The sequence below is a fragment of the Lepeophtheirus salmonis genome, chromosome 5 (genome assembly GCF_016086655.4).
Source record: "Lepeophtheirus salmonis chromosome 5, UVic_Lsal_1.4, whole genome shotgun sequence".
In the NCBI taxonomy this organism is placed as follows: domain Eukaryota; kingdom Metazoa; phylum Arthropoda; class Copepoda; order Siphonostomatoida; family Caligidae; genus Lepeophtheirus; species Lepeophtheirus salmonis.
Genome location: NC_052135.2, coordinates 43,173,767 through 43,200,918, shown reverse-complemented (window position 1 = coordinate 43,200,918; position 27,152 = coordinate 43,173,767). Strand labels below are relative to the sequence as shown.

Here is a 27,152-nt window from a genome sequence, read left to right as displayed (position 1 = left end):
GCTATATTTAAATTATTCAAGCCGACACAAATTATTTTTCATAATTTCCTGCATACTCATTTGAACAATTCTTTTATTATCTGTTTAGTTAATTATAAATCAGCATGCTCATAATTTATCGACAGAAATGTAGTAACAATATATATATATTGAAATATACGTTTACTTAGATACGCACATTGGTTAAAACTTAAATTACATCATAGCTTATAAAGGCCCAAAAATACTTTAAACATACTTAATTTTTCCCATGACTCATGTCACAAATTAACTTATAATTACGTTTTAGTTCGAAAATTGAATCATAACATCATACTAAAGAGTAATTGTATTAAATTACACAAGATTTTCAGCAATTTCCCTTGCTTTTAAAATAGGTATCCAACTTACTTTTTAAAGTGTGATATGTTTGCCATACAAAGGCAGTATTATCAATCCTTTATTTATCTAAAGTCTGGTGCAGACTGTATTATCAATTTGTCATATAACTCATGTGAGATTATATTCCTCACTTATTTACTTTTGATATGAGCTTCTTTTTTCCATAGTGCATTTGAATAATATTTATAAATCGAATAAATCTTATTATTGTCTTCTAAAATAACTATAGAAAATTATACTATTATGTAACCATTCAAATTCCAAAAATATTCATTCAGATTTGAAATCCCATAAGTTCTTTAATATTTATATGTATGTAATGTCCCAATTTATTTATAATTATAGTATTAAGTAAATTAAAGTATCTTCATAATATGATTTCAGAATTAAACAGTCGGCATTTGACTGAAACAAGCTATTGAAAGAGTATGAGGATTTCAAGTTACGTTGACTAGGAATGTAGAAATTGTCAAAATGCTCGTGAGCATATATAAAAAAAAATTATTTAATTCCTGTTAGTAACCTGAAAGATATTAGTGCTCCTATTAATTATTTCTCCCTATTTTGTAAATTAAAACGTATTAGTGAGCAAGGAGCTCTATGGTTTTTATAATGGTCTCTGTCAGCAGAATGTTGTCCTTCAAAATTGCCAACATATACTTTTTAGATTTACACTCACAGGGATTTAGACAATTTTCACATCCCTAATGATGACGCAATGCAATGCCTAGTATAAGGAGTACCTAGGGAGGATTTTAAATAAATACGGTATTTAAATCACCCATGAAGGAATAACAGCTTAAAAGGACGCTCTACTAATCAGCTGCTAGTCTTACTTCTTTCTCTCTCTCTCTTTCTTTTCTTGTTCCATGAACAAGCCAATATGGCGGTGAGCGCCATCTTGTAACAAGAAAGAAGGGGCGCGGTTGTAGTGAAGAAAATCTGAAATGGAGGAGTTATGAGATGTATTCTTGATTATTTAAATGCTCATATGTACGGAACCTTAGTAGAAGCTTAGCATTTTGTAATTTTGAAATTCATATATTTTTGTAGTATTAATAAAGGAAGTAAAAACAATATTTCATATAGGGGATGGGCTTAGGCTTCAATTTTATGGCAGTCAAATCAAATACATACAATTCGAAAGAGAAAGGGAGAGATAGGGCAATCATGATTTTTGTTTGTCTTTTTTGGCCGAGAGACGAGTGTATAGCGTTTCTTCACTCATTTTCAAATTTGCGGGAAACGTTGAAAACTCGGGCAAGAACAACTTTCGTTTCATTGATTTCATCTTCTTATTAACCATTAATTCATTATGTAGATATGTATAGGGGATCCATTATTTTGAGAACAATACATTTTTAGTTAATACAAGTGAAATTTATAGGTATTTTTGAAAAGGATATTATCTCAAATTTATAATTTTTCTAAGATTGATGAAGATATGATATTTATTTATTAGATAAAAAAGAAGATATTTCTCCCTTTTTCACTTTTCTATGCTTGCTAGCTAGCTCGCAGCTCGCAGCAGCTGGCTACACGGCTTGTATTCTCCTTTTTCTTCTTCTATTTGTTTCTCTTTCTAGCTCTCCTTTTCCACTTCTCACGTAGAGTTCACTTCAATAATAAATAAAAACAGTTCATCTATGAATTATTCGCCTTGACAAGGACCATCCCATACTCCTTCTGGACCTAGAAAAGGATTCGTTACAGAGGTAGGACAATCCTTATTTTAACATCCATTATCACTTCAGTTATATTTCCTCTTTTCTGTAATTTACGAATTATATTTTCTTTTATTTACTGAATCCCGATCCCAAGGACTCTGTCCCATTGAATAGCTCGACATAACTTGACTCTGGTTATTCTTTTTTCTATTCCTTTGTGGAATGCCCCATATCTTGGTGATGTACTTATGATTCTTTATGGACTTGGGACTCCAATGGTGAGGCTCTTTGACAAGCCTGCTTAAAAATGAATGTCAATGTGATGTTGTTGCTTTGAATATTAATGTGCTGTTGCTGCTTTGAATATTCCAGCCTTTAGTTCTTGACTTGTCATGGCTGTCGTAAAGTTTGCCATTGTATGAAGGAAGGGAGGAACGCCCTCGCTAATCCGCTTCGTCTCGTTTCTAGCATGTACATGTGTTTTGGAGAGGGGTCCAACTCAAGGAGCATTCATTTGTTATGTTGAATGTCTCTTCTGACATTCATTTCATACTTAAATTTCTACAATGTTTATTTCATTCGAAAATAATAAAAAAATGAATAATGAAGTCATTGATCGATAAAAAGAAGGGGAAAAAAGAGTATTTGGAGGAGAAAATCGTAGGAGCATAAGCTTCTTTTTTTTATATTTTCTTTTAACTATTCAAACGCTTCTTCTTCATACTCTTTGTGCTCTAGAAAATATTATCAATTTCCATTCTGTATTAACTAGTTGAATAAACACTTCTTTGTATTGTAATAACTTATAGTAAAAGGTTTTTGAATCTGATATCAAAGCACCTAGATACCACTAATAAAATTAATTATTCATTGTTTTCTGAACCCGCTTATTTCAACATTGGATTATGATAATTCAATTAAAAGTTCGATAATATTAGGTATGTTACAATGATAATAAATTTGAAGATTAACGTTATTTGATGGTGCCCTTTCTCCTGATTTCAATAATGCAAAATATTTCTTAAATGTATTCCAAAACTACGAATTAAATTTTTTGAATTTTTCGACAGAAACTATGACTTCCTTTTATCGACTTCTTTAATTCTATAGGATGATTTTTTCGTGACACTATGTCGTATAGATGATTAATACCAGCTTCGGGAAATTTTGTCAAATGATAGTTGAAACATTTTAATATGTGGGCAAATTTCAAAAAATACAATACTTTAAAAATGATATAAATATATACCTAATATTATTTCAAGCTTGAAATTCAAAGGAAAAAATTACCTCTCCTTCAACAGGAGAAAATATTTGAAGAACCTTCTATGTTGTTAATATAGATTGATATTATTTATAACACCTATTGGATCAAGATCTTGCGTTTTATTTGATATATATTTTTTTGGCATAGTCCACTCCATTTGACTATATACAAATACATACAAATATCTTTGAAAGAGAGTATACAAGGATACCACGTTGAGCTCTATATTCGATTAGTTCAAGTTTCACTAATGTCTGGCTTTTCGTTTCAAAGTGATTTTAATTTAAATTCATACAAAATATTTTTTGGACATTTCATAATAGGTTTTCATAATATAAATACTGGTAGTTAATTTACATTCTTCCAACTATTTGATAATACATATATAATTACACTACCCAACAATATCACTTTTCCCCACTAAAATCAAAATAGACTGATTCCAATTATGGCTTTGATTTTTCTCTATCGATCTCAGTTTCTTTATGAAAAAAATAATTTTTTTTGGTGTATTTCGGCTATTTTTAAGTTTGCAAGCTTTCTTTATTTTTAAATAAAGATTGATGATATGATTATTTTCAAAGTTTCCTCAATTTGTAGTTTGTAAAAGTTAACAACTAAGGTCATTTTTGGAATTAAGCGATCAAATTCTATTCACATCCGTTTAAGCTATAATCCTAGTGGCGGAACGAAGACCACGTTATTAATATTGATCCAAATTTATCCGGCTTCGATAATACTTTTTTGCCCATTATGGGGCGCTGAATGTGATGAATTAATTACTAACTACGGAACTTCCATGAATCACTCTTTTTATTTAATTAATAAGGTGAATTCTTTATTCTTGGAGATAAAAATTGAAGGAATAACTATTTTTAATCTACAAAAGTCTTATCTCTCTGAATAAGTAATGTCGTTTGTGATAGTATCATAAGAAGGGGCATCTTGCGGCGAAAAAAAAAATCATGTAGCAGACAAGGCATCTACTAAAGCTAACAGGGGCGTTGCGCTACTATGTTTATAAAATGACTACTTCTAATAGTCCTTGCTTTAGAGCATTGATTCAGCTTATTTCGATTTTAGGACATTTTTGCTGTTAAAATGTTATGACTAATGTGCCTTTGTTATTTGTTTTATGACCTTTTTCTTCTTTTTACAAGGATATTAACGTACATAGATTCATACACAGATATCATGTAGGTATATTATATACAGACTAATTAAGGTAGATAATTTGTACTCTGATGCTAGTAAATAATGGAAGGAAATGTGTGTAGATTTCTACTACATCACTCTTTGCATTCTGCCATGGTTTGTTGGTTATGAATGGAGGAGTTTTAGAAGCTGCATTGTTTTACAATTTATATATATATAGTATCATTGTTGTGCTGTTGTTTTTAAAATTCTTTTTTCTTAGTGTTACGTATATCTCATTGTATGTATATTATATGTATAAAGTATGTAAAACAATTATGTAGGCTATTCTATACACGTATGATGGCCTGGAAACAGAATCATTATTGTCTTGATGACTATGAGATGAATGAAAGTTTTTATTTTTTTAGATGTGTAAATTTTGTCCTACACGCTTTTATTGTTACCTACTACTAAGAATATTTAAATGCCAGTGCAAATTTATTTCAAATAATATTATTCCTTCATCATGGAAATAAGGGAGTGGGACTCGGTCAGAGACCGAAATTTTTCTGGATCTGTCTTAAGTGATATATTTGGACCGACCTGGACCAATATTTCGGTCCACGGTTTCAAACTGTGGTATGAACTGAAGTATCGGTAGTACAGATCGATCTAGAAAAAACCTAAGGGACCATGTAATAAATATGTACGCAAGTTTTTGCCATTTTTTTATCCTTCGCCCAAGTTTGCATTTAGTACACTTAATGTATGTATTTTATTATAGCTTGTGTACTCAAGTCAAAACCCCTCTCCCTTTTTCAAGCCCTTAACACCGGGCCGAACAAGAAATTCGATATCTGACCGGCAGTCCCAATACTAATAGGTAGAATAATAAGAGGGAGATTACTATTATTGGCACAAAATACTCGATTATTATTTATTTAATCACTCAAAAGTCTCAGACACACGTTAAAAAAAAAACTTTGCGGCCTAACTTGATGACTCAGGTAAAGGAAAAAAAATGACGAATGCTTGTAAATATCATATAGATGCTATCATCCTCGTCATAAGTTTTAAACTTGTTTTGTACTGAATGTATGTAGTTATTATGTATTTTGTATGGTGGTTGGAATAATTATTTTATTTCATTATTTATTTATATATATGTTGTGTACAAGTTGCGATTTCTATATATAAGTTTACAATTTTTACGTCTTATAACGCCTTATTTAATTACAACATCAGTCATTTTAATTACTAACCATTAATTAATACTATCATTTTATTATGATTCATGTTGAGACTCGATCCGAGGCCGTAATGCCGGGGGGCAATATTTCAATAGTAGTATGTATCAGTCTATTAATTGTGTTTCATCCATAGTAACTCAAATCAGCCACCACCAATAACAAAACTGTCCGAAATATCGGTCCAGACCGTGGACCGACGCTTAAATTGTATATGAAAAAAACTTTCTGACGTTTCTTAAGAAACACTCATCTTTATTAATAATAGAATAAATTGTGGGTTTCTATAGACCGAATTTTACTATCAGACCGGTCCGGACCAAAACTTGACACTAATTTTGTTAAATTAAAATTACACATTTACTATATATTTAGTACTAATATAGCTTTGGATATTTGAATTCAATAATATCTCCCAGATTAATTTTCGTCAAAATAGTCATAAATTACACCATTAATATATCAACTCTTAACTCTTCATTTAAAATTAAATAATCTATTTTTTTTAAATTTAACTTGTACAATCTGCTTAATCAGGTTACAACTTGTACAAAATTGTAACTTGTATACAACATATATACAAACAAAAAAAAACATGCTTCAGTAAATTTATAAACTGAAAAAGTTTTTTTATTTTCTCTTCTTGGAAGTTAAGAAAGAAAACAAACAAACTTCCCTCTCTTCATTTCTCATAGGTGTGCTTCTATTTTAAAATAACTTTGTTACTTAATGTGATGATTTCATCATCATACTCAGAAAGATGAATGATTTGTCCTTTATATCAAATAGTGTTGTTTCGACTCGGTTCGACTTTACTCAAAGGATGATTCGATTTTTAAATCAGTCTTTTTATGGAGTGAAATTATATTTAAAGTTTCGTGGTTGCTTTCCCTTCCTGATTTTTTAATCAAATCACAATTTAGCCTATTTATAGGCCCAAATTAGATTTTATAGATCTTTCTCCAGGAATTATAATAAGACATATTCTAGCAATTATAAGGATTCCAACTAATAAATGTGGTAGGTATTAGAATTGAGACTGTCCGAGACAGATACTTTTTCCGGTTCAGTCATAAGGGATTCTTTCTAGACCGATCTGAAATTTAAAAAGTGATTTGAAATAAAATCGTTGACCAAAATTTCCTTTTCTAAAAAAAGTCGGACCCTCACTCAAATTTATTCTCTAAAAAAATGACACGGGACCGAATCAAGACTGGCCCATAGAGAAGTTGTTCTGAATTATTTAAAATTATAAGTGTCTCATACAATCTAGGATTTCCAGACCGAAACCCAATACGAGTAGCTATTATGAGATTCCGTTAATTTTTTTTTTACTCATAATGCTTCCCGCACTCGTCATACGATGCAATTTCTAAAATATACGAATCCCTGGGACTATGTATTATGACTGAACATTTTTAGTAAGTCCTGCATTGTCTAGGACCCAAACACTGATGTCTTTAAGAGGAAAGGTTGACTCGCATTGGGACATGTCTGCCGGCTATATGACCAACGTCTGTGCTGGCTTCTGCAAGCCCATTGAGGTCAGAGTTAAGGCTAGGGGTGACTATATTAAGAGAAAGTAATCGTTGCCCAATGTCCATATATGTAACGTTCTATAACATTTCTTTATAATATGACTGAAATATACTCGAGTCGATCCTTAACGACTATATTCAATAGACTCAAGTCGACACAATAATAGTACAATCAAATGAATTTAGATGTTTTAAGAGATATTTTAATCGTGGTGTGGTGTCATATTTCAGAATTAAGTATGTTCCTTCAAAAAGTAAGACAACCTATATTTCCTTATGCTTATTCATCATGTCACATGTAGTATGTTTGTAGTTTTTCTCCCTTATTTATGAGGCTAACTAGCTATGAATATACACATGTATGTAATATTATTGAAGGAGTGGTTCCTTCATGATGTATTCCTTATGTACGACACAGTCAACAGAAGTAAATAAGAGGAAATTTCTGTTAGCAATGTGAAGAATTCAAATAATATGTGTATTTATTTTGAAATATAGAATTTGGTGTTACCTCACTAACACAAAAATTTACTCTGTATTTGTTGCATGCTGTCCTTCTCCCCCCCTAATCAGAGCTAATTAAAATTAGCTCTTGTTCGCTGCTTCTAAACCATTACCAACAATTATTGAGTAATAATTGCATAGTTGGAAAGAATTGATCAACTATTATCAGTGATTCTGGGCATTTCTTTCCTGTTTCTTTTCGGAGGGAAGGTTTGCGAGATACAATTAAGTTACTTTAACTATATAAGTATATTGGTGTTAAATACATAATAGTATATATAAATATAATAGCTAAAAGGTAAACATTTTGCACGCATCTATGTTGCCCGTCAATACCAAACAGGCTAGAATACTTTTTTTTCAAAATCTAGTCTATATTACTTTCATGATATTCTTTGACGAATAATTAATTAATTCTTGACAATTTTATCATCAAGGATGATTAAGATCAATCTTTTGGAGGGGGTGCAAATTGCACTTATAGTATAAGCATAAATGCATAGTCACCATGAAATAATTAGAAATTGGTGTATGCTATGTACTCTAATACCTTGAGATACGAGCTGGATTATGATCAAATGTTCGCATTGACATACAAGTGGGCCCGAGAGTTGGCGACAGGACGCCATTTGTTTAGTTATTTCTTATAGGATAAATTGCTTTGATTAAGGGCTCCGCCCAAGAACAAATTAAATTCGCATGTTAAGGTATTACTGTATTTGGAAGGGGCTATAATATTGGGGCCAAATGTACCTTCTCTAAATCAAATGAAAGTTTGAAATATTGGGCTATATGTGCAATATATGATGCATGGGCGCCGTGAATGTGGACGAAGGGGGCATATTCCTCCAAGATTTTGTGTAACCAAATAAATAAATTGAAATTTTTTTCTCCTTTTCTTGATTTTTGTTTAAGATTGTTTTTGGGTTGATTTACCATATATACATAGTTAAAGAGTAGATTACATAACTTTTTGTGCCCTTCTTAAGAGACTAGTAGTACAATATATATACTAAATAATATACGACTCTGGAAGGAGAAGAGTGGAAGAAGCATTCAATGAATAGTGACAGTGTCAATTATGCCTTATTTATATCATTACTTGCACAAAATATATATCTATTTGTGCCCAGCAGTTTAAAAAAAAGGATTACATATTGAATGTAGCAGAAGAATTTGTGCCATCTAATGTATGTAGTAACTGCTGTACAACAGTGGATGAAGATAGATGGCCGGCCATATGCACTCTGGAAATATGTTGGCTATTTAAGAGCGCGTGCGAGTAAGGAAAGGAAGGCCGAAAAGAGGAAGAAGGAGGGACTGTACTTAGTATTATTATGAAGTAAAAAATAGTATTAGTGTGTCGAGTAGTTGTGTAGTTCCGGATCTGAGTGTGAGTTTCGCCCTGTGTCGATTTTTGTGTTGTGTTTATAATAAATAATAGAATTATGTGCGTTAATCATATCTGAAGAGAGAAACCCCCGCTACTATGTGTTGTGCATGTTTCGTATTTAAAACAACGTCTATTAATAAAGAGAATAGCCAAATAAATTATCATTCTACAAGAGATCCTTAAGAATAAGCTATTAATCAATTGGAAATTATACAAGTAAATCATTCTCGATCCTTAAATAAAATAGCTATCAGACCCCCAATAGTCGTAGGAAGAATACCGGAGCTTTCTAATGTATTGGAGTTGTGTATGTTAATGTTATACACAAGTGTTTATTCTACCCTGCAGCCACCGCCTATGTAAGGGGGGGGGGAAGGAAGCAGAATTAAGGGAGAATAGGATACTATTATTATTATATTCGAAAAATTTGAACACCACATCTGCATTGATGGATGGAGTTTGAATCAATATCTATTACAAATTATAATGCTTTGAGCGTTGTACAAACAACATTCTTATGTATGTTGTATTTATGTAATATTCCTACAAAGTACTGAGTACCCTCGATTCATGATTGAAGATCATTTATGACTCTTAATTTACATGCCCAATTATTCTATCAAGTTCGTTTAAGATGAGCTCATCATTACTTGCTATAGATTGATGATGTTGAAGAAGGAATAAAGAAGGAGCAGCAGCAGCAGTTCGGAGGCCGAAGGATCAACTTTTCTCTTCTACTCTAGTTTTTATGTTTTATATTCTACATACATATAACATATATATATGTACAAATTATGATGTATATATTCATAGTCCTTCATAATGTAATTGAATATTATATTCAATTATACTCTCTCTTAGAAATGTTGTTAAGAGTGTAAAATAGTTTCACATCATTCCTTGTTGCCTAATCAAGGTTCATTTTTTTATCTATTATGATAAGAAGGACGTAAGGAGGGATACTTATGATAATATATATATATATATATTAGTGATTCATTCGAGTTATAACTATCGAGTTCGATTTTTGAGCATAAAATCTAGTCTAGTTCGAGTAAAAACATCAAACGACAAATATTTTTTCATTTAATTAATAATAAAATCTAAGTTTAACAATGAATTCAGTTTGACCTGAATAATTATTAATCAAATAATGAAGGTAATTTTAGAAAATATTTATTAAAATAAAATAACATATGGTTAATAAGGAATTATTCTTGAATAAAATTGAGTTTTTTTCCGAGTAAAACTCGAATCCAACACTAATATATGTATAAATATATATATTTCACTCCATCATGTCTATATTAAGGCGCTTACATCATTCATTTCTATATAAATTTGATTTATTCAACATTTCCCATCCTTGTAGGTATCTATGGGGGCATTCATGTTACACCAAGGAGACCTCTTCTTTAAAATGCCTTTATGAACTAGCTTGAGTTTCTTCTTCTTTATTTCTTAAATAGCAGAACATGCTTGAATTTTCTATTTAAAAAAAAGTATTTTGTATTTCCGTGCGAGCTTCACCTGCTATAGTCGTAATCATAACACATACATATGTTTATCTACGACATACATAATCTATCGATTTTCTTCGGGCTTCTTCTCCCACCTCTCCTATTTACATTCCTTGTTGTTTTATATTTCATATGTATATATATAATATTTAGTCTAATAATCATCCATAATAATTTTGTAAAATTAATAAATTCATATTAATAATACAATGTTTATTTGTTTGTTGTGAGTTTGGCAAAATTTCAACAACTTACTTACTCACACTATGCCGCTCTTTGCCTTTTTAAAATAAAGGATATGTGGGGAGTTAGCACAAAAACAATCTTGAACAAAAATCTAGAAAAGGGTAAATGTGCAATTAATTTTATTTTTTATATTATATTCACATACATTCATTGACATATTTCGGTCAATTACAGGCTTTGTATTCCAATTTCTGGGGCGAGTTGAGATACTCAAGAATGTTGACTATACTTTAAAACCTTCGTTTGACTTATAAAACTGTATTTGACACCAATTCTTTCAACGTGACAATGAATTTTTGCTACTACTGTAATTGCAATTTACAGCGCCTCTTAGTGATTAATCTGAAGAGTGTATTGACATAAATTGGCGGTAATTATTCGTGGAAGAGTACAACAATCAATGTAATATAGAGTCAATTTTGAGATAAATCATTATAGCTTAATTTTGTGATAACGGGCCACATAATATGCATATGTTACGTACGGATTGTGAATAGAGGAACGAAATAAGTCGTAATTATTAGTCTTTCATAAATGTATGTAGAAGTCCTTAAATTGATTCGTGATTGTATTTTAGCTACATATTATATACTTATATGTAATGAATTAAATGAAGATGATAGCACACTCTTTTTATGTCCCATTATACCTTTGCATATACATACATTCTTACTTACCTGTTCAATTTTCTCCTATAATAACTAAGTAATCCTTTGTTACTTCCTTCCTGTGTTACCTTCTCCATATAATACATTTAATAATATGTACTCTTAAATAGTAATTATTCCCTCTTTATGTATCGCGCTTATCGTAAAAAATATGTTTCATGTAGGTAAGTATAATTGTTGTTCGGTACTCCGGTACTCTTGTAGTACCGGACACATTCAAAAAAGGTAATCTTAACTGATACTTGCAGTTCCAATGAGTCATAATAAAGTTGCCCCTTCAATTTATCAAAACAAAATTGTACTTTAGAAAAAAATCCTCAAATTTATAAGCTAGCCTCCAGCTCAAACAAAAATATACATCATATAAGGTGATGTCGAAAAAATATCGAAAATTAGCGAAATAAATGCTTAAAAATTTGGTTTAATCGTGGCAACACTTGTAGATATAAGAAATATTCTTTCACTGAATAATTCATTGACTATTGTTACCTTTGTGGTCGTGGTGGTGAGGATTCAGTATCCTTGATCTAAACCACACCACATAATTGTACAAATTTATATATTTTGCTCCTCTTAGTAGCGTCTTTTTTTACGCAATTCTTCAAAACTTCTTCTAATTGTTCTGATAACATACACATTATTATGTCGTTGATTCCTCCTCATACGACGACCAGCTTTTTCTTCAGGTAGAGAATCATTTTCTATAAAAAGAAAAAAAAGTATGTTATATGTAGAAAGCACACGCTGTTTGACACACCCCTGCTTTTTTTGAAAAAAAAACAAAAAAAACACACACACACAAGAAAAAATACGTAACTTTTATTCTTACAACCTTCAAGAGAAAGCTTATTTATAGTAATATAAATAGGAGAGTTCGAGGTAGTACTATTCCATCTATGGTCCCCCTCCCTTCCCCCCCTGTTTCTCCAAATGGTGGAATAGTATTTATTTGTAACATATTATTATATATGGTTAATGAATTCGGAATTTTTCTTAAAAGGACTTCTAAGAACCCTCTTTTTCATATAATATCAAGGAACATATATTTTGCAACCTCTTATAATATTTATTTATTTATAAATTCAAGTTAATCTTAATTTAATGTCGTGTGAGTAGAAAAGTTCGTTACAAACAATGGGAAATTTCTTTATGATACAAGATACTTTTAAATATTTACCTCCATATTATTTTATGGGGTGGAGGAACAACAAATATATATTTACCTACTCTAGGGTAGTTTTTTATTCAACTTATTTTGTTCTCTATTACGGCTAGCGCAGAAAAGTTATCATCTGGTAAGAAAATATCCTGCAAAGTTTTATTTTTCTACGATGATGTCATTTTTAGGTTGGGCACATCTCTATATCAAAGTGTGAGAAAGGGTAAAAATTCTTAATTAAGGAAATATTGAATATATCCTTTCTAAAAATAATGATGCGTATTATACATGGATTATCCTTCGGTAATTTCTCTTTTTGCTCCATAGGATGACATAGGTTAGAAAAACGCCCATCAAAATGGTTTTATGGAAAATAACGAACAATACTTTATTGATGAAATCTATATTTTTTGCCTTTTTTCAAACTTGAAACGAGATGTGTGCAATCTAAAAATCACATTTAAAACAACAAAAAGTTGCATAGGTTATTTTCTTACTAGCTGATAACTTTTTCCTACTAGTCGTTATCGAAATTCAAAAAAAGTTAAAAAAAAAAAAAACCATCCTAACTAACACAAATATATTATGTCAGACAATAAACAGTCTTTGCATGATGATTTCTTTTTCTTTCAGGAGCTGTGGCTCTAAAGAATCCTATCAAAACATATTAAGAAACAAAAAGAAGAAATAAAGAATACTTTAATCAAGAGTCATGACAACCGATATAAGTGTAAATGTTCGATGGGATCCCCTTCATCAACAAGAAGTGGTGGATGACTACGAATTCGAATATGATGGAGGAAACTCTTCATCCAGATTGTTTGAGAGATCTAGAATTAAAGCTCTCGCGGGTAATAACACTGAATCATTTTGTTCTTGTATTTCATATTTTTATTTCAGTTGAAAGAGAACACGTACAAAAGAAAACGTTTACAAAATGGGTAAATTCGCATCTGTGTCGAGTCAATTACAAAGTTAACGACTTGTATGTAGACTTAAGAGATGGAAAATTACTTATCAAGCTATTGGAGATCCTTTCTGGCGAGAGACTGGTAAGCTTTTATTCCATGTATTTCGTTGTGATTCTTCTTTATTTAAATCATTACATTTTGTTTCTTCTTCAAAATTTAGCCAAGACCTACGAAGGGAAGAATGCGTATTCACTGCCTCGAAAACGTTGACAAAGCATTGTCATTTTTATATGAACAAAGGGTACATTTAGAAAATATGGGGGCCCACGATATTGTTGACGGTAGTCCTCGACTTACCCTTGGTCTAATATGGACCATTATCCTACGATTCCAAATTCAAGAGATCACAGTTGAAGAACCAGGACCTGGACAAGTAATTTTAAACAACATATCTCTTGAAAAATGCTTTAATCAATTTTTGTTTTAGGCAACTCGATCTGCAAAGGATGCTTTGCTGCTATGGTGTCAAATGAAGACAGCTGGCTACAACAACGTTAACATTAGAAACTTTACAACCTCTTGGAGTGACGGTCTCGCTTTCAATGCAATTATTCATAAACATAGGCCTGATCTTATTCAGTATGATCGTCTCGCCAAGTCTAATGCTCATCACAACTTAAGCAATGCATTTGATGTCGCCGAGCGTGAATTTAATCTCACGAAGCTTCTAGATCCTGAAGACGTCAATGTTGAAAGACCAGATGAAAAGTCTCTTATAACATATGTTGTTACGTACTATCATTATTTCTCTAAACTTAAACATGAAACTGTTCAAGGAAGGAGAATTGCTCGTGTTGTTGGAATTGATATGGAGTGTGAAAAAATGATTGAAGACTACGAATCCTTTACAACTCAACTTCTCAAATGGATTGATGTTAAAATAGTAGAATTGGGAGATAGAGAATTTTCCAATTCCTTACGTGGTGTTCAAGAAGAACTTGTTGAGTTCAATTCCTACCGAAATTTCGAAAAACCACCCAAATTTATGGAGAAGGGTAATTTGGAGGTCCTCTTATTCACACTTCAATCTAAAATGCGAGCCAATAATAAGAAACCTTATTTCCCCAAAGAATCGAAAACAATTTCCGATATCAATCGTGCATGGGAGAGGCTGGAAAAGGCAGAACATGAAAGGGAATTGGCACTTAGAGAAGAACTTATCCGTCAAGAGAAATTAGAACAGTTGGCAGCTAGATTTAATCGTAAGGCAGGAATGAGAGAAACTTGGCTCTCTGAAAATCAAAGACTTGTTTCCCAAGATAACTTTGGTTTCGATCTTGCTGCTGTAGAAGCTGCATCTAAGAAACATGAAGCCATCGAAACAGATATTTTTGCTTATGAAGAACGAGTACAAGCTGTTGTAGCTGTTGCTTCAGAATTAGAATCTGAGAATTATCATGATATAGATCGTATTAATGCGCGAAGAGATAATGTTTTAAGGTTATGGAACTATTTATTGGAACTTATCTATGCTAGAAGAAATCGCCTTGTTGTTTCTCTTAATTTACAAAATGGTTTCCAAGAAATGGTGTACATTTTGGACTCTATGGAAGAATTGAAGATGAGATTGCTTTCAGATGACTATGGTCGACATTTAATTGGTGTAGAAGACTTGCTTCAAAAACATTCCTTGGTTGAAGCGGATATCAATGTTCTCGGTGAAAGAGTTAAGCAAGTTGTTCAACAAACTCAAGGATTTGTGGAAGAAGAAACACCTGATGGTTACAAACCTTGTGATCCAAGTATTATTATCGAACGTGTTCAAGCATTGGAAGATGCATATTCTGAATTAGTTCGTATTGCTGTTGAAAGGCGTTCTCGTTTAGAAGAATCCAAACTTCTTTGGCAGTTCTATTGGGATATGGCTGAGGAAGAAAACTGGATTAAAGAAATGGAAAACATTCTTTCACAGGGAGATATTGGTCATGATTTGACAACCATTAATCTTTTACTATCGAAACATAAATCCATTGAAACAGAGATTCATTCACATGAAACTGCCCTACAAAGTTCCCTCGAGGCTGGTAACAACCTTATGGAACGGGGGCATTTTGGCGAAGATAAAATAAGAGAAAGAAGTGTAGAAGTTCAAGGAATGTGGAATTCGTTAATTGATTTAATGACTGATCGTAAGAAAAGGTTAACTGAAGCTGTTGACTTCCATCAATTCTTAACTGATGCTGATGATGTAGATACATGGATGTTAGATATTCTAAGATTGGTCTCATCTGATGATACTGGCAAGGATGAATCAAATGTACAGACATTGCTAAAGAAACAAAAGGAAATTACAGATGAGTTGAAGAGCTATCAAAGCACAATTGATACATTGCATTCTCAAGCTAGTCAGCTGGGGGAAACTGATAGGGATGGTCCTGCTGTTAAAGAGCGCCTTGAATCTATTGATAACCGTTATAAAGAACTTCAAGAATTGGCTAGACTTAGAAAGCAACGTTTGTTGGATGCTCTGTCATTATATAAGTTATGTACTGAAGCTGATGGTGTCGAGCAATGGATAACTGAAAAGGAGAAAATGCTTGTCACTATGACACCAGGAAAGGACATAGAAGATTGCGAAATTATGAAACATCGTTTTGATGGGTTTGAGAGAGAAATGAATGCCAATGCATCACGAGTTGCAGTGGTGAATCAACTAGCACGGCAATTACTCCATGTTGATCATCCAAATTCAGAAGACATAACAGATAGACAGAATCAACTTAATTCAAGGTGGGCTGATCTTAGGGAAAAGGCAGAGCAAAAACGTGAAGAATTGGGATCTGCACATGGAGTTCAAACTTATCATATTGAGTGTAGAGAGACTGTCACTTGGATTGAGGATAAGAAGCGAGTATTAGAACAAACTGATGAATTGAAGATGGATCTCACTGGTATTATGACACTTCAAAGAAAGTTATCTGGTATGGAAAGAGATTTAGCTGCTATTGAAACCAAACTCAAATCCCTTGAAGAAGAGGCTGAGAAAATCAAAGAGATTCATCCTGAAGAAGCTGAGGTTGTCAGGGAGCGTAATGCTAAACTACGCAATGTTTGGGAAGAACTTAATCAAATGCTTAAGGTTCGTGACGCTAAATTGGAAGAAGCCGGAGACTTGCACAGATTCCTCAAAGACTTGGATCACTTCCAATCTTGGCTTACCAAGACAGAATCAAGTATTGCCAATGAAGATACTCCATCCAGTCTCGCAGAAGCTGAAAAACTATTGACTCAACATCAACAAATTCATGAGGAAATCGAAAGCTATACCAATGATTATGCTTCAATGATGGCATACGGCGAGAAGGTGACTGCAGATCCTTCCACCTTTGATGATCCACAGTATATGTTCTTGAGGGAAAGACTAAAGGCATTGAAAGATGGATGGGAAGAAGTTAATCAAATGTGGGAAAATCGTCAGGCTCTACTTTCCCAATCTCTCAATCTTCAATTGTTTAATAGGGATGCAAAACAAGCTGAAGTATTGTTATCACAACAAGAACATCTTCTCAGCAAGGATGAGACACCTGCCAATCTTGAACAAGCAGAAAGCCTTATCAAAAAGCACGAAGCTCTCCTAACTACTATGGAAGCCAATGATGACAAGATGAATGGTGTTCTCCAATTCGCTCAAAGGCTGGTTTCAGAAGAACATTTTGGATCTGACAAAATTCAAAAGAAAGCTGACGACATTTCTGAACGTCGCAATTATAACCATGAACTAGCCTTGAGTCAATTAGAAAAATTGAAGGATCAGTTACTTCTTCATCAATTCTTACAAGATTGTGAAGAGTTACATGACTGGATTCAAGAAAAGAATGTTCTCGTTCAAGAGGATACTTATCGTACTGCTAAAACAATTCATAGCAAATGGACTCGTCATCAGGCATTTGAATCAGAAATTGCTTCAAACAAAGAAAGGCTACAACAGGTTCAAGATATTGGTAAAGAACTACTTGTTACTAAGCCTGAAATGAAAACTGTTATTTCTCCCAAAATTGATGAACTTAGTCAAGAATTTGAAGACCTTCAAAAGAGCACTAAAGATAAAGGAGAAAGGCTTTTTGATGCTAGGCGAGCTGATCTATATGAACAATCTTGTGATGATATTGATAGCTTTGTTAAGGACTTGGAAGCCCAAATTCAAACAGAGTCCGTTGGAAATGATCTCACATCAGTCAATATTCTTATGCAAAAACAACAAATGATAGAAACACAAATGCAAGTGAAATCTCAACAAGTCTCGGAGTTGGAGAATCAAGCAGATCATTTGACAAAAATGACTCCTGAAAAAACTGAAGAAATTGAAATGAAGAAGAAAGAAGTTAATCAAAGGTAAGTGTATTTTTTTTAATTCGTAATCTTGCTTTGAATAATATGTATATCCTACATATAACTAAAAAAATGTTTTATTCCATAGATTTGAAACTATTATTGCTCCTCTTGAAGCAAGAAAGAAAGAATTACTCACGAAGAAAGAAATATTCCAATTTAAGAGAGATATCGAGGACGAAAATATCTGGATAGAAGAAAGAATGAACTCTGCAGTCAGTGATGATTATGGTAATTCTCTTCAATCTGTTAATATGATGATCAAAAAGAACAAAACTCTCAAGGGAGAAATTGATAACCATGAGCCTCGTATTCGTTCTGTTTGTGAAATCGGACAAAAACTTATTGATGATGGAAATCCTGAAGCTGATATATTCCGTCAAGACATTCAAGATTTGACCGAAAAACTCGGTCATTTGAAACAAATGCTTGAAGCCAGGCGTCAAAAACTTCTTGTATCCGAGAAAGCTCAGCAATTCTTTTTTGATGCAAACGAGGCTGAAGCATGGATGAGTGAGCAAGAGTTGTACATGATGGTAGAAGATCGAGGCAAAGATGAATTTTCTGCTCAGAATCTCAAGAAAAAACATGAAATTTTGGAAAATGCCGTTGAAGATTATGCTTCTAATGTTCGCCAGCAAGGAGAAACTGGGCGACAATTGATGGATGAAGGGCATCCTGATTCAGAACAAATCGGTGTTCGTATAAATCAAGTTGACAAACTGTATGCTGGATTGAAAGATTTGGCATTCGAGCGCAGAGCTAAATTGGATGATGCATTAAAATTGTTCAGACTCAACCGTGAGGTTGATGACTTGGAACAATGGATTGCAGAGCGTGAAGTCGTTGCAGGCTCACATGAATTAGGTCAAGATTATGAACATGTTACGTTATTATGGGAGAGATTCCTTGAGTTTGCTAGAGAGACTCAAGCTACAGGGACTGAAAGAGTTGCCAATGCAAATGAAATTGCTGATGCGCTAATTAGTGCTGGGCACACAGATGCCCCCACAATAGCCCAATGGAAGGACGGCCTCAATGATTCATGGGCTGATCTTGGAGAGCTGATTGATACACGTACTGCCATGTTGGAGGCATCTAGGGAACTACATAAATACTTCCATGACTGTAAAGATGTTCTTGGAAGAATTTTGGAAAAACAAAACTCAATGTCCGATGAACTTGGACGCGACGCAGGCTCAGTTTCTGCTTTATTACGTAAACACCAAAACTTTGGTCAAGATCTTCAGGGATTACAAACTCAGGTTCAAGCCATTCAAGCTGAGTCCGCTAAATTGCAGGCATCCTATGCTGGTGATAAAGCTATGGAAATAACAAATAGAGAAAGGGAAGTGACAAAAGCATGGAGTGAACTTCAATCCATGACTGACACGCGCAAAGCCAAACTTAACGATACATCAGATCTTTTCAAATTCTTCAACATGGTTCGAACCCTCATGATCTGGATGGATGACCTCATGAGACAAATGTCTACATCTGAAAAACCCAGAGATGTCAGTGGTGTTGAACTATTAATGAATAATCATCAAGGACACAAGTGTGAAATTGACGCGCGTGAAGACAACTTTTCACATTGTCTTGGTCTTGGGAAAGAACTTTTGTCTAGGAATCATTATGCATCGGAGGATATCAAAGCTAAGTTAGGGGACCTGACCTCTCAAAGAAATTTCATGTTACACAAATGGGAAGAGCGATGGGAGCATTTGCAGCTTATTCTCGAGGTCTATCAATTTGCTAGAGATGCTGCTGTGGCCGAAGCATGGCTCATCGCACAAGATCCATACCTCAAATCGGAAGAACTAGGAGTATGCCATTAGTCATTCTGTTCTAAGTTTTTTTTTAATATTTATTTTTCTCATTTATTTATAGCAAACGATTGATGAAGTAGAGAACTTGATAAAGAAACATGAAGCTTTTGAGAAGGCCGCAGCTGCTCAAGAAGATCGATTTGTCGCTTTAGAAAGATTAACAACGGTAACATCATTATTTTTTTTCAAGGTTCATTAATTATAATGGCCATTATTTCATTCATGTTCTGGGTTTGTAGTTTGAATTACAAGAACTTAAGAAGCAGCAAGAAGAAGAGGAGAAACGAAGGGCCCATGAGTCATCTAAACCTTCTACTCCTCCTCGTGAAAAATCTGAAGCTGGGGACGTTACTAAATCGGAAACTGGTAGTCTCAAGTCAACCACTGGTAAGTTTTTATTTAGGGGAAATAAACACCTTAGGTACTAATGACTTTTTTTCCAAAAGTCTCAAAGTGACTATTAAAAAATGTAAGATTAAGTACAAATTTTGGGGTAAATCGGAGTTGTGCACTTATATTAATCATGTAACTGATTACAAAAACGAAGAAATTAACAAGAAAAATTGTATTTAAATATTAAATACACACTGGCCTCTAAAACGAAAGTCTGGGTCTGTTTGGGGCTAACTCATAAATCCGTTTGCATGTTTTTTGAAATAATGTTTGTGTTGTACATATATATTGAGACTAACTATAAATCAGTCAATCAAATTAAAATATATTGGGTTAAATGTGAATAGGTCTAATGTATGAAATGTGCATATGGGTTTAATCGTGTTGCTTTTATTGCCTTCTTAACAAATGCTGCTGGGCTTTATGTTATAAGTACGTTTTATATATCGTTAAGGTTTTATAACAAACTAATTATAAAATAATCAAAAGTTTTTGTTTTCTCAACTCAATATTAACTCTCTGAATCCTTCTTACTTTTTCTTTCCTTCCTCATATTTCTTTCCTTGTTCTGTGTCCTTTCCCCCCTTCAAATACACCTTCTAAAGCATCAACTAAACAAGCTGGAAGAGGAGTAAGTGCTGGTGTCGATATTAAAAAGGATTCCCTCACAGATTCATCTAAAACTGCTGGTGGTGGAGAGCCAATAGACTCTTCAGGGCGTCGTCCCTCTTCCCAAGGGGTTACTGACAGCTCTTCTGTGCGAGTAGAACCAGTTAGAAGATCTACTAAACCCACAGTAACCTCTCCTGGTGCTCGTTCTGAAGGGGCTAAAGGTAGTTTTTTTTTCCTTACTCTGGGAATCAATTCTTAGCTTTAGTTATCTCTGTAATCTTTAAAATTCTTCTTTAACTCTCAGTACGTATTGTTATGTGTGCACAGTTTAATAGTCATTTTGTTCGTTTATTATTTTTTGATTAATATTAATTATGTATTTGCATGTTTTTTTTTAAATGCATGATTTTATTTATTTATTTTATTTTTCCCCCTTCCTTCCATTTCTGTTTGAATTCTCTCTCACACTCTCAAAGATGGTAATATCTCAGTGGAAGTTGATACTTCTACTCAAGAGGCAAGGTTGAGCAAAACACTACCTCCCAAAACATCAACTCCTGCTGCTTCCACATCTAAATCTCCTTCCTCCGATTGGTTTGGAAGTTTAACCAAAGGTATAAGATCCTATACTTCCGCTCATTGACATATGCAAGATGGCTACTAAAAAAAATAGTCAATGAGAGGGAGTCAGTCTCCTTTTACCATTGGTTAGATCATCGAAATGATTTCTACTTAATTATGATTTTCGATCATCTTTCCACACATCACATATCTTTTACTTTTTTTATTATTTTTGTTTTCTTTTTGTTGAATTTGTGTTTTTGTTTTGTTTTTTCTTTCTAATAACCTTTTAACCCTTCTTTGCTCAATAAAAGCTTCTCGGCGAGGTAGTACTGCCAGTGAAAAAAAATCCGCCTCGAGCCGAACAAAATCACGTACTCGTTCTAAGTCACCCTTCCGAAGCTTCAGATGGCCTAAAAAATCCAAACCTGATACTTCTGGAACAAACTTAAGTGACGACGAGGAAAACCTTAGAGACGTTGCTGGTAAGGAATAACCAATTCAGTTATTTGGCACCAGGGATGATTGTTTGTTTTTTCTTTTTAAAATGAAATATTCCTTTTTTTAATATCTAAATCCGTCACACAAGTCCCAATCTGGGGTAACTGTCTACCTACCTACTACCTTATTACCTATAAATACATACATAATGATTATTTTAATGTCCCCAAATTTATTACTTTTAAGTTTTGCATTGTGATCTCATTCGTTTAATCATTGTCCAGACATTATTGTCATAGTGCACCTACTTTTAAAAGCCAGGGTACCTTACATCATAATTAGCATGATACACATAATTATTCTAGAATTTAAGTACATTTAATTTATAAATACACTCTAATTGTACATCATTCCGATATATATTTAGTACGACATATTTTGTAAGTGAGTTTAAGTGAGCACTCAATGCGCATATATATACAATATAATCCAAAAATGAACTTTTTGGAATTAGGAGAGAATAATTTACTCTGGACTTCTTTGTACATTTGTATTGTACATATTACCTAAAGTCATCAAATATTAATATTTGCTTATTTTTATCTCTCTTTATAGAGCGTCCACCAGCAGAGGACAGTGAATTGGAGGCAACTCTGATGCGAAAACACGATTGGGAAACGATGACCAAAAGAGCAAAAGCCAGGTATGTACATATATCTATGGCAACTATTTCCATCCGGGTTTCCATTCCCAGGGCTTGCCTCAACTATAGTACTAACCATATGCAAAAACAAACTTTTTTTAGAGAGAAGACATTTCAAATGATCTTTTTTATTCCTCATGTCTATTAAATATACCCAATTACCCTGATGAAAAGGTTACCCATAAAATAATACTAATCTAAGGAATTCCTTTTACATAGATCGATGTTATAATAATATTTTATTTTACTTAGATCATGGGACCGAGTTTGTGTTGTACTAAAAGGCACAACCTTAGGTTTCTACAAGGATCAAAAAGCATACAAGTCCTCTCCTGAGAGTATATCACCCATTGACTTAAAAGGAGCGAATGCGGAAATTGCATCGAATTATGTCAAAAAGGATAACGTTTTTAGGCTGAAGTAAGTAATAATAAATACAGGCAAATCCGGTTATAGAAAAATTCACTCAAAAGCCACTTTTTCTCATACACAAATCTGCGACTCCATAAATTGCTTCTCATAAAAGAATAAAAAATCCGAATAAGTACAAGTTTTAGACGTGATTTTTACGTAAGAAATTCCTAAAAATTGTTGGATAGACTCTTTGCTTGGAACATGCAATCCCTTTTTTTTCTTCTTTTTTTCACCCTTAAGACGATTTTTTACCGGAATAGTTTATAAAAGATATAAAAAGGAAAGAGTCAATTGTATTAAAACAATTGTGTAATGAATGTCTTAAAGAATTAAAATATTATTATTATTTTGGTTGATCTACTTATTTTATGCCATTAGAATATTAATTAATAAAAAAAGTTCTTCTAATTCCTTAAGATATTCATTACAAGATGGTTTTAATAATATAAAAATCGCCCGTACTTAAGTAGTCAAAATATGTTGTTTTTTTTCCTTCAGTTCAGATAAGAGCAAAAAATTTGCTGGGGCCGATGAGTTTTTTTTATGTGGATTTGACTGTCTTTTGGGGAAATATTTTGACTATTTTATTTATTATCAATTATATATATCAATAGATTGTCCAATGGAGGAGAATATCTTTTCCAAGCCAAGGATGCCGAGGAAATGGGTCAATGGGTAGCTTCTATCAACCAACAAGCAGCTATTGCTGGTGGAACCTCCGGCGCTGAAATGAAATCGCAAACTCTTCCTTCAGGTTCTGAGAAAAAAGATGAACCCAAGCGAAGAAGTTTTTTCACTCTGAAGAAAAAGTAACGAGTCTCCCAGTCATTTACTCTCTCTTTCTATCTATCTCTATACTTATATATAGATACCTACATATATATATAATATTATATTAATCTCTTTCCTTTAACGATTTAATTTATTTCTTAAATGAATTGATATATAACGTATAACTATATATATACATGAAAAATCCACACTATATATAGACATATATTTTTTTTCTGTTACAAAAAACAAAACAAAAACAATCTTCCTCCTCGCTTCACACCAACAAACAAAATAATACAATAATATTTAGCTGTTCATAGTTTTTATCCAAGTGTATTCATTGGCAGATTGATCCCACTATCTTAACATAGATGAATTATTTCATTATTATTCACTGCCACTTCTACTTTTCCTATTAATATATACATAGTAAATGGCGAGCTTTTATTTTTGCATAAATCATTTTGTCGTTTTTCCCTAATTTTTTTTTCTTTTTTTTTTCTCAAAAAAAAAAGAATATTAAAAAAGATTATTTGGTTTGTTTGTTTTATATAAATAATAATAATTAATTATAATACGTTCCATGAATCAGCTAATGAGTTCAAATAACTTTTGTACTCAGTCTATTTATCTATCATCATAAGTATCAAACATCACTTTGTAAAAGTTGGGAGAGTGGTGTGTGTTCTTTTATTCTGTAATTTGTGCCTGTTGTAGAAAAATAATGATATAAAGCTATTTATAAATAAATATATACCAATAATTACTTATTTTGATTAATTAATTAATTAGTATGGTTATTCCTTTAATGATGCAACATAATTTCCCTTTAACTGTACTGCTGGCTTTCCTGTCTGAGTGTGTGTTTAACAACATAAATTCCATATGGATTTATACTGATTAGCTGACCTTTCATGATTTGTGAAATTAATTCTGATTGATTTCCGTTTAATTGATAACACAAGGCAACATAAAAAAGTCTTTTAATTCCATATTCAATTCTGGTTGTACTTGACGGGCTATTTACGAATCTCTTTTTCGTATCAAATCTCTAATTTTTTGAGTACTTGTACCCTTTCTATAGGTTTGAGCCAAATTTCGAAATTAATAAAAATCAGTAATCTACCAAAAAATTAGTTCATTCATTGCAAAATTTTATGTTAATTTCAAATAGGCTATAATAGCTTTTGGCTTGAAACAAATTCAACGAGTTTATTTGAAGTGTAAATAATAAGGGTTTCATATACAATATAGGATTTGGTTCTATGCAAAGACATATTCTAACACATTAAAAAAAAATAGAATGCCAATATTTATTTCGAAAGGAGCAATATAATAAGTTAGAAGATGTCTTTGGTCCCTAAAAAATCTAGTTCAGTAGCAATATTGATTTGAATTTAATTTGTTTGAATCAGAAAAATATAAGCAAATATTTGAAATTAACATAATTTTTGCAAATATCATCAAAATAAAATTTTAGAAGAACTTTCCATGGATACTTACAGCTATAGTGGTGGCCATTTTAATCTCAAATATATATGTTACATAAATTTGTTAATCAAATAATAAGTTACCACAAAATAAAGCTATAATAAAACTTTCCGTGGACTTTGTACATGAATTGATCAATAAACATTCTTATCATCTCTAACCAAGATGTGAATAATAAATATGTTAATAAAAATATTTTTTGGGACTTTTGGACTCTCTTTCTATTATACCGTATCAATCAACCAACAGCTAACATCCATTACTCACTTCCTTCGCAACTTCTATTAATCTATCTCTGGGTAAAGATCTTCTTTAGTATTTGCATCTCCTTTTCCATCTATGTATCATCTTATTACTTATTTCTAAAGGTTTTTTTTAATATTAAGTGGGGTAAAAAAAAACTTTAACTTACCGTACTCCAAAGGACAGCATCTCGTTCTTTAGGAACTTTCCAAATTGTTGAATTTTTTGTGGGATGACCATCTAAAAACAAACAAACATGTCCATGAGGGAGTATCACTACTCATCTCCACACCCCTCAGTGGGGAATACCCTGCTCCCATGGGGAAATAGTGTATTTTTGATATAAATTTAGTGATTTTTCCAACATTATTCCATCAAAATTGTACCTCGCACAACAATATCAATCTTGTTCTTAACACTGATTGATACTTTTTTGGTCAAATTGTATTTTTAGTTAATTAATTTATCGGATAAAATAGAATGATTTTACATGTTCTAAAAGTAATATATTTTATGGGGTCATATAACATTTGTTTCTTTTTTTATAATTTTTTGTATTTATTTAAATAGTATTACCGAAAAAATATTCAATATAAGTCAAAAAATAGCAACTATATGAATATACAATCTTTCAAATGTGTGGATATAGTTTTCTCCTAATATGATTATTTCTTGTAAAATAATGACAAATTGGAATATAATATCGCTATATTCCTTATAGGGCGCACTTTTTTGTTCATTTTGGATGATCTTTTTTTATTGAACATATTTGTTGACTTTTTTTAGTTACCAAGTTTAGTGTCAATTTTGGTGGTTAATATTTTGATATTTACTTACACTTGAAGTCAATTCAAAAACCCTTAATAATATGACGTTTAATAAATTTATAAAAAAGTCCCTAGACGCTCCGGAATGGATATAAAAAAGTAAAAGAGAACGATGGTTGGTTATTTTTTTTAAAACTCCTCCCCTCTACTCAAGCTGCCACTAAAGGGGGTTCGCATACCACAGATTGAGAACCATTGTTGTAAGTAATTTACACTATTTCTCCTTAAGAGACCTCAATAATATTTTTTTGCTCCATCATATTGTACACCAGGACCTCTATTTATTACTCTGCATTTCTATTTATCGTTTCAGTTAATCATGTATTTCAAGCTGCAATGTATTTAGAAGTGAAGGATTGGATCGCGTTTGAAGATTCTCTTTTAATCATATTTAAATGCGAAAACTCCTTTAGGCCTGTGTAGCCGTTCATCGCTTATTCTAATATTATACTCTAAGACAATGATATCTCTTAAATAAATTGTTAATTTGTTATAAATTCTTAATATTGTTACTATATTCTTCCTATTTGTTTATATTATATTTATCTTTTTATTCAGTTCCTTCATTACAAACAGAAAGTAAATGATTTTTTGGAGTGATCTTTCTTACTTATGTCTACTTTCATGTTATTAATTATATTATATTTTCATCTAGACTTTCCATGTTGCAGCAGCGGCGTTATATAATAAATAATATTATATAATGTGTTTAGCTTACTCTTCACAACATTGTAATTGAATGAACAAGGTATTTTTTGTTTTGTACGTTTTTGAATAAATGTTTTTTTATATTTTAATGGCTTCATTCGAAATAAATTATTATAATTTTACAACGAA

The 27,152-nt window shown here is 32.2% G+C and overlaps 1 protein-coding gene across 8 annotated transcripts; it reads left to right on the top strand.

Moving 5' to 3' along the window:
• The first annotated feature begins 1,920 nt into the window (after positions 1–1,920).
• beta-Spec (spectrin beta chain) lies at positions 1,921–27,152 on the top strand. Of its 8 annotated transcripts, XM_040711415.2 has the most exons (14): positions 1,921–2,096; positions 13,361–13,578; positions 13,628–13,779; positions 13,859–14,071; positions 14,126–18,030; positions 18,116–19,853; positions 19,918–20,022; positions 20,096–20,243; positions 21,338–21,475; positions 21,737–21,907; positions 22,479–22,566; positions 22,819–22,986; positions 23,595–23,789; positions 26,629–27,152. In XM_040711415.2, exons 2-14 carry the CDS (start codon positions 13,440–13,442, stop codon positions 26,630–26,632), a joined length of 7,164 nt encoding a protein of 2,387 aa, XP_040567349.1. In that variant the 5' UTR covers positions 1,921–2,096; positions 13,361–13,439; the 3' UTR covers positions 26,633–27,152. The 8 variants fall into 8 exon arrangements, with proteins under 8 accessions (XP_040567349.1, XP_071744789.1, XP_071744790.1 ...); XM_071888688.1 differs by lacking the exon at positions 21,338–21,475; XM_071888689.1 differs by lacking the exon at positions 21,737–21,907.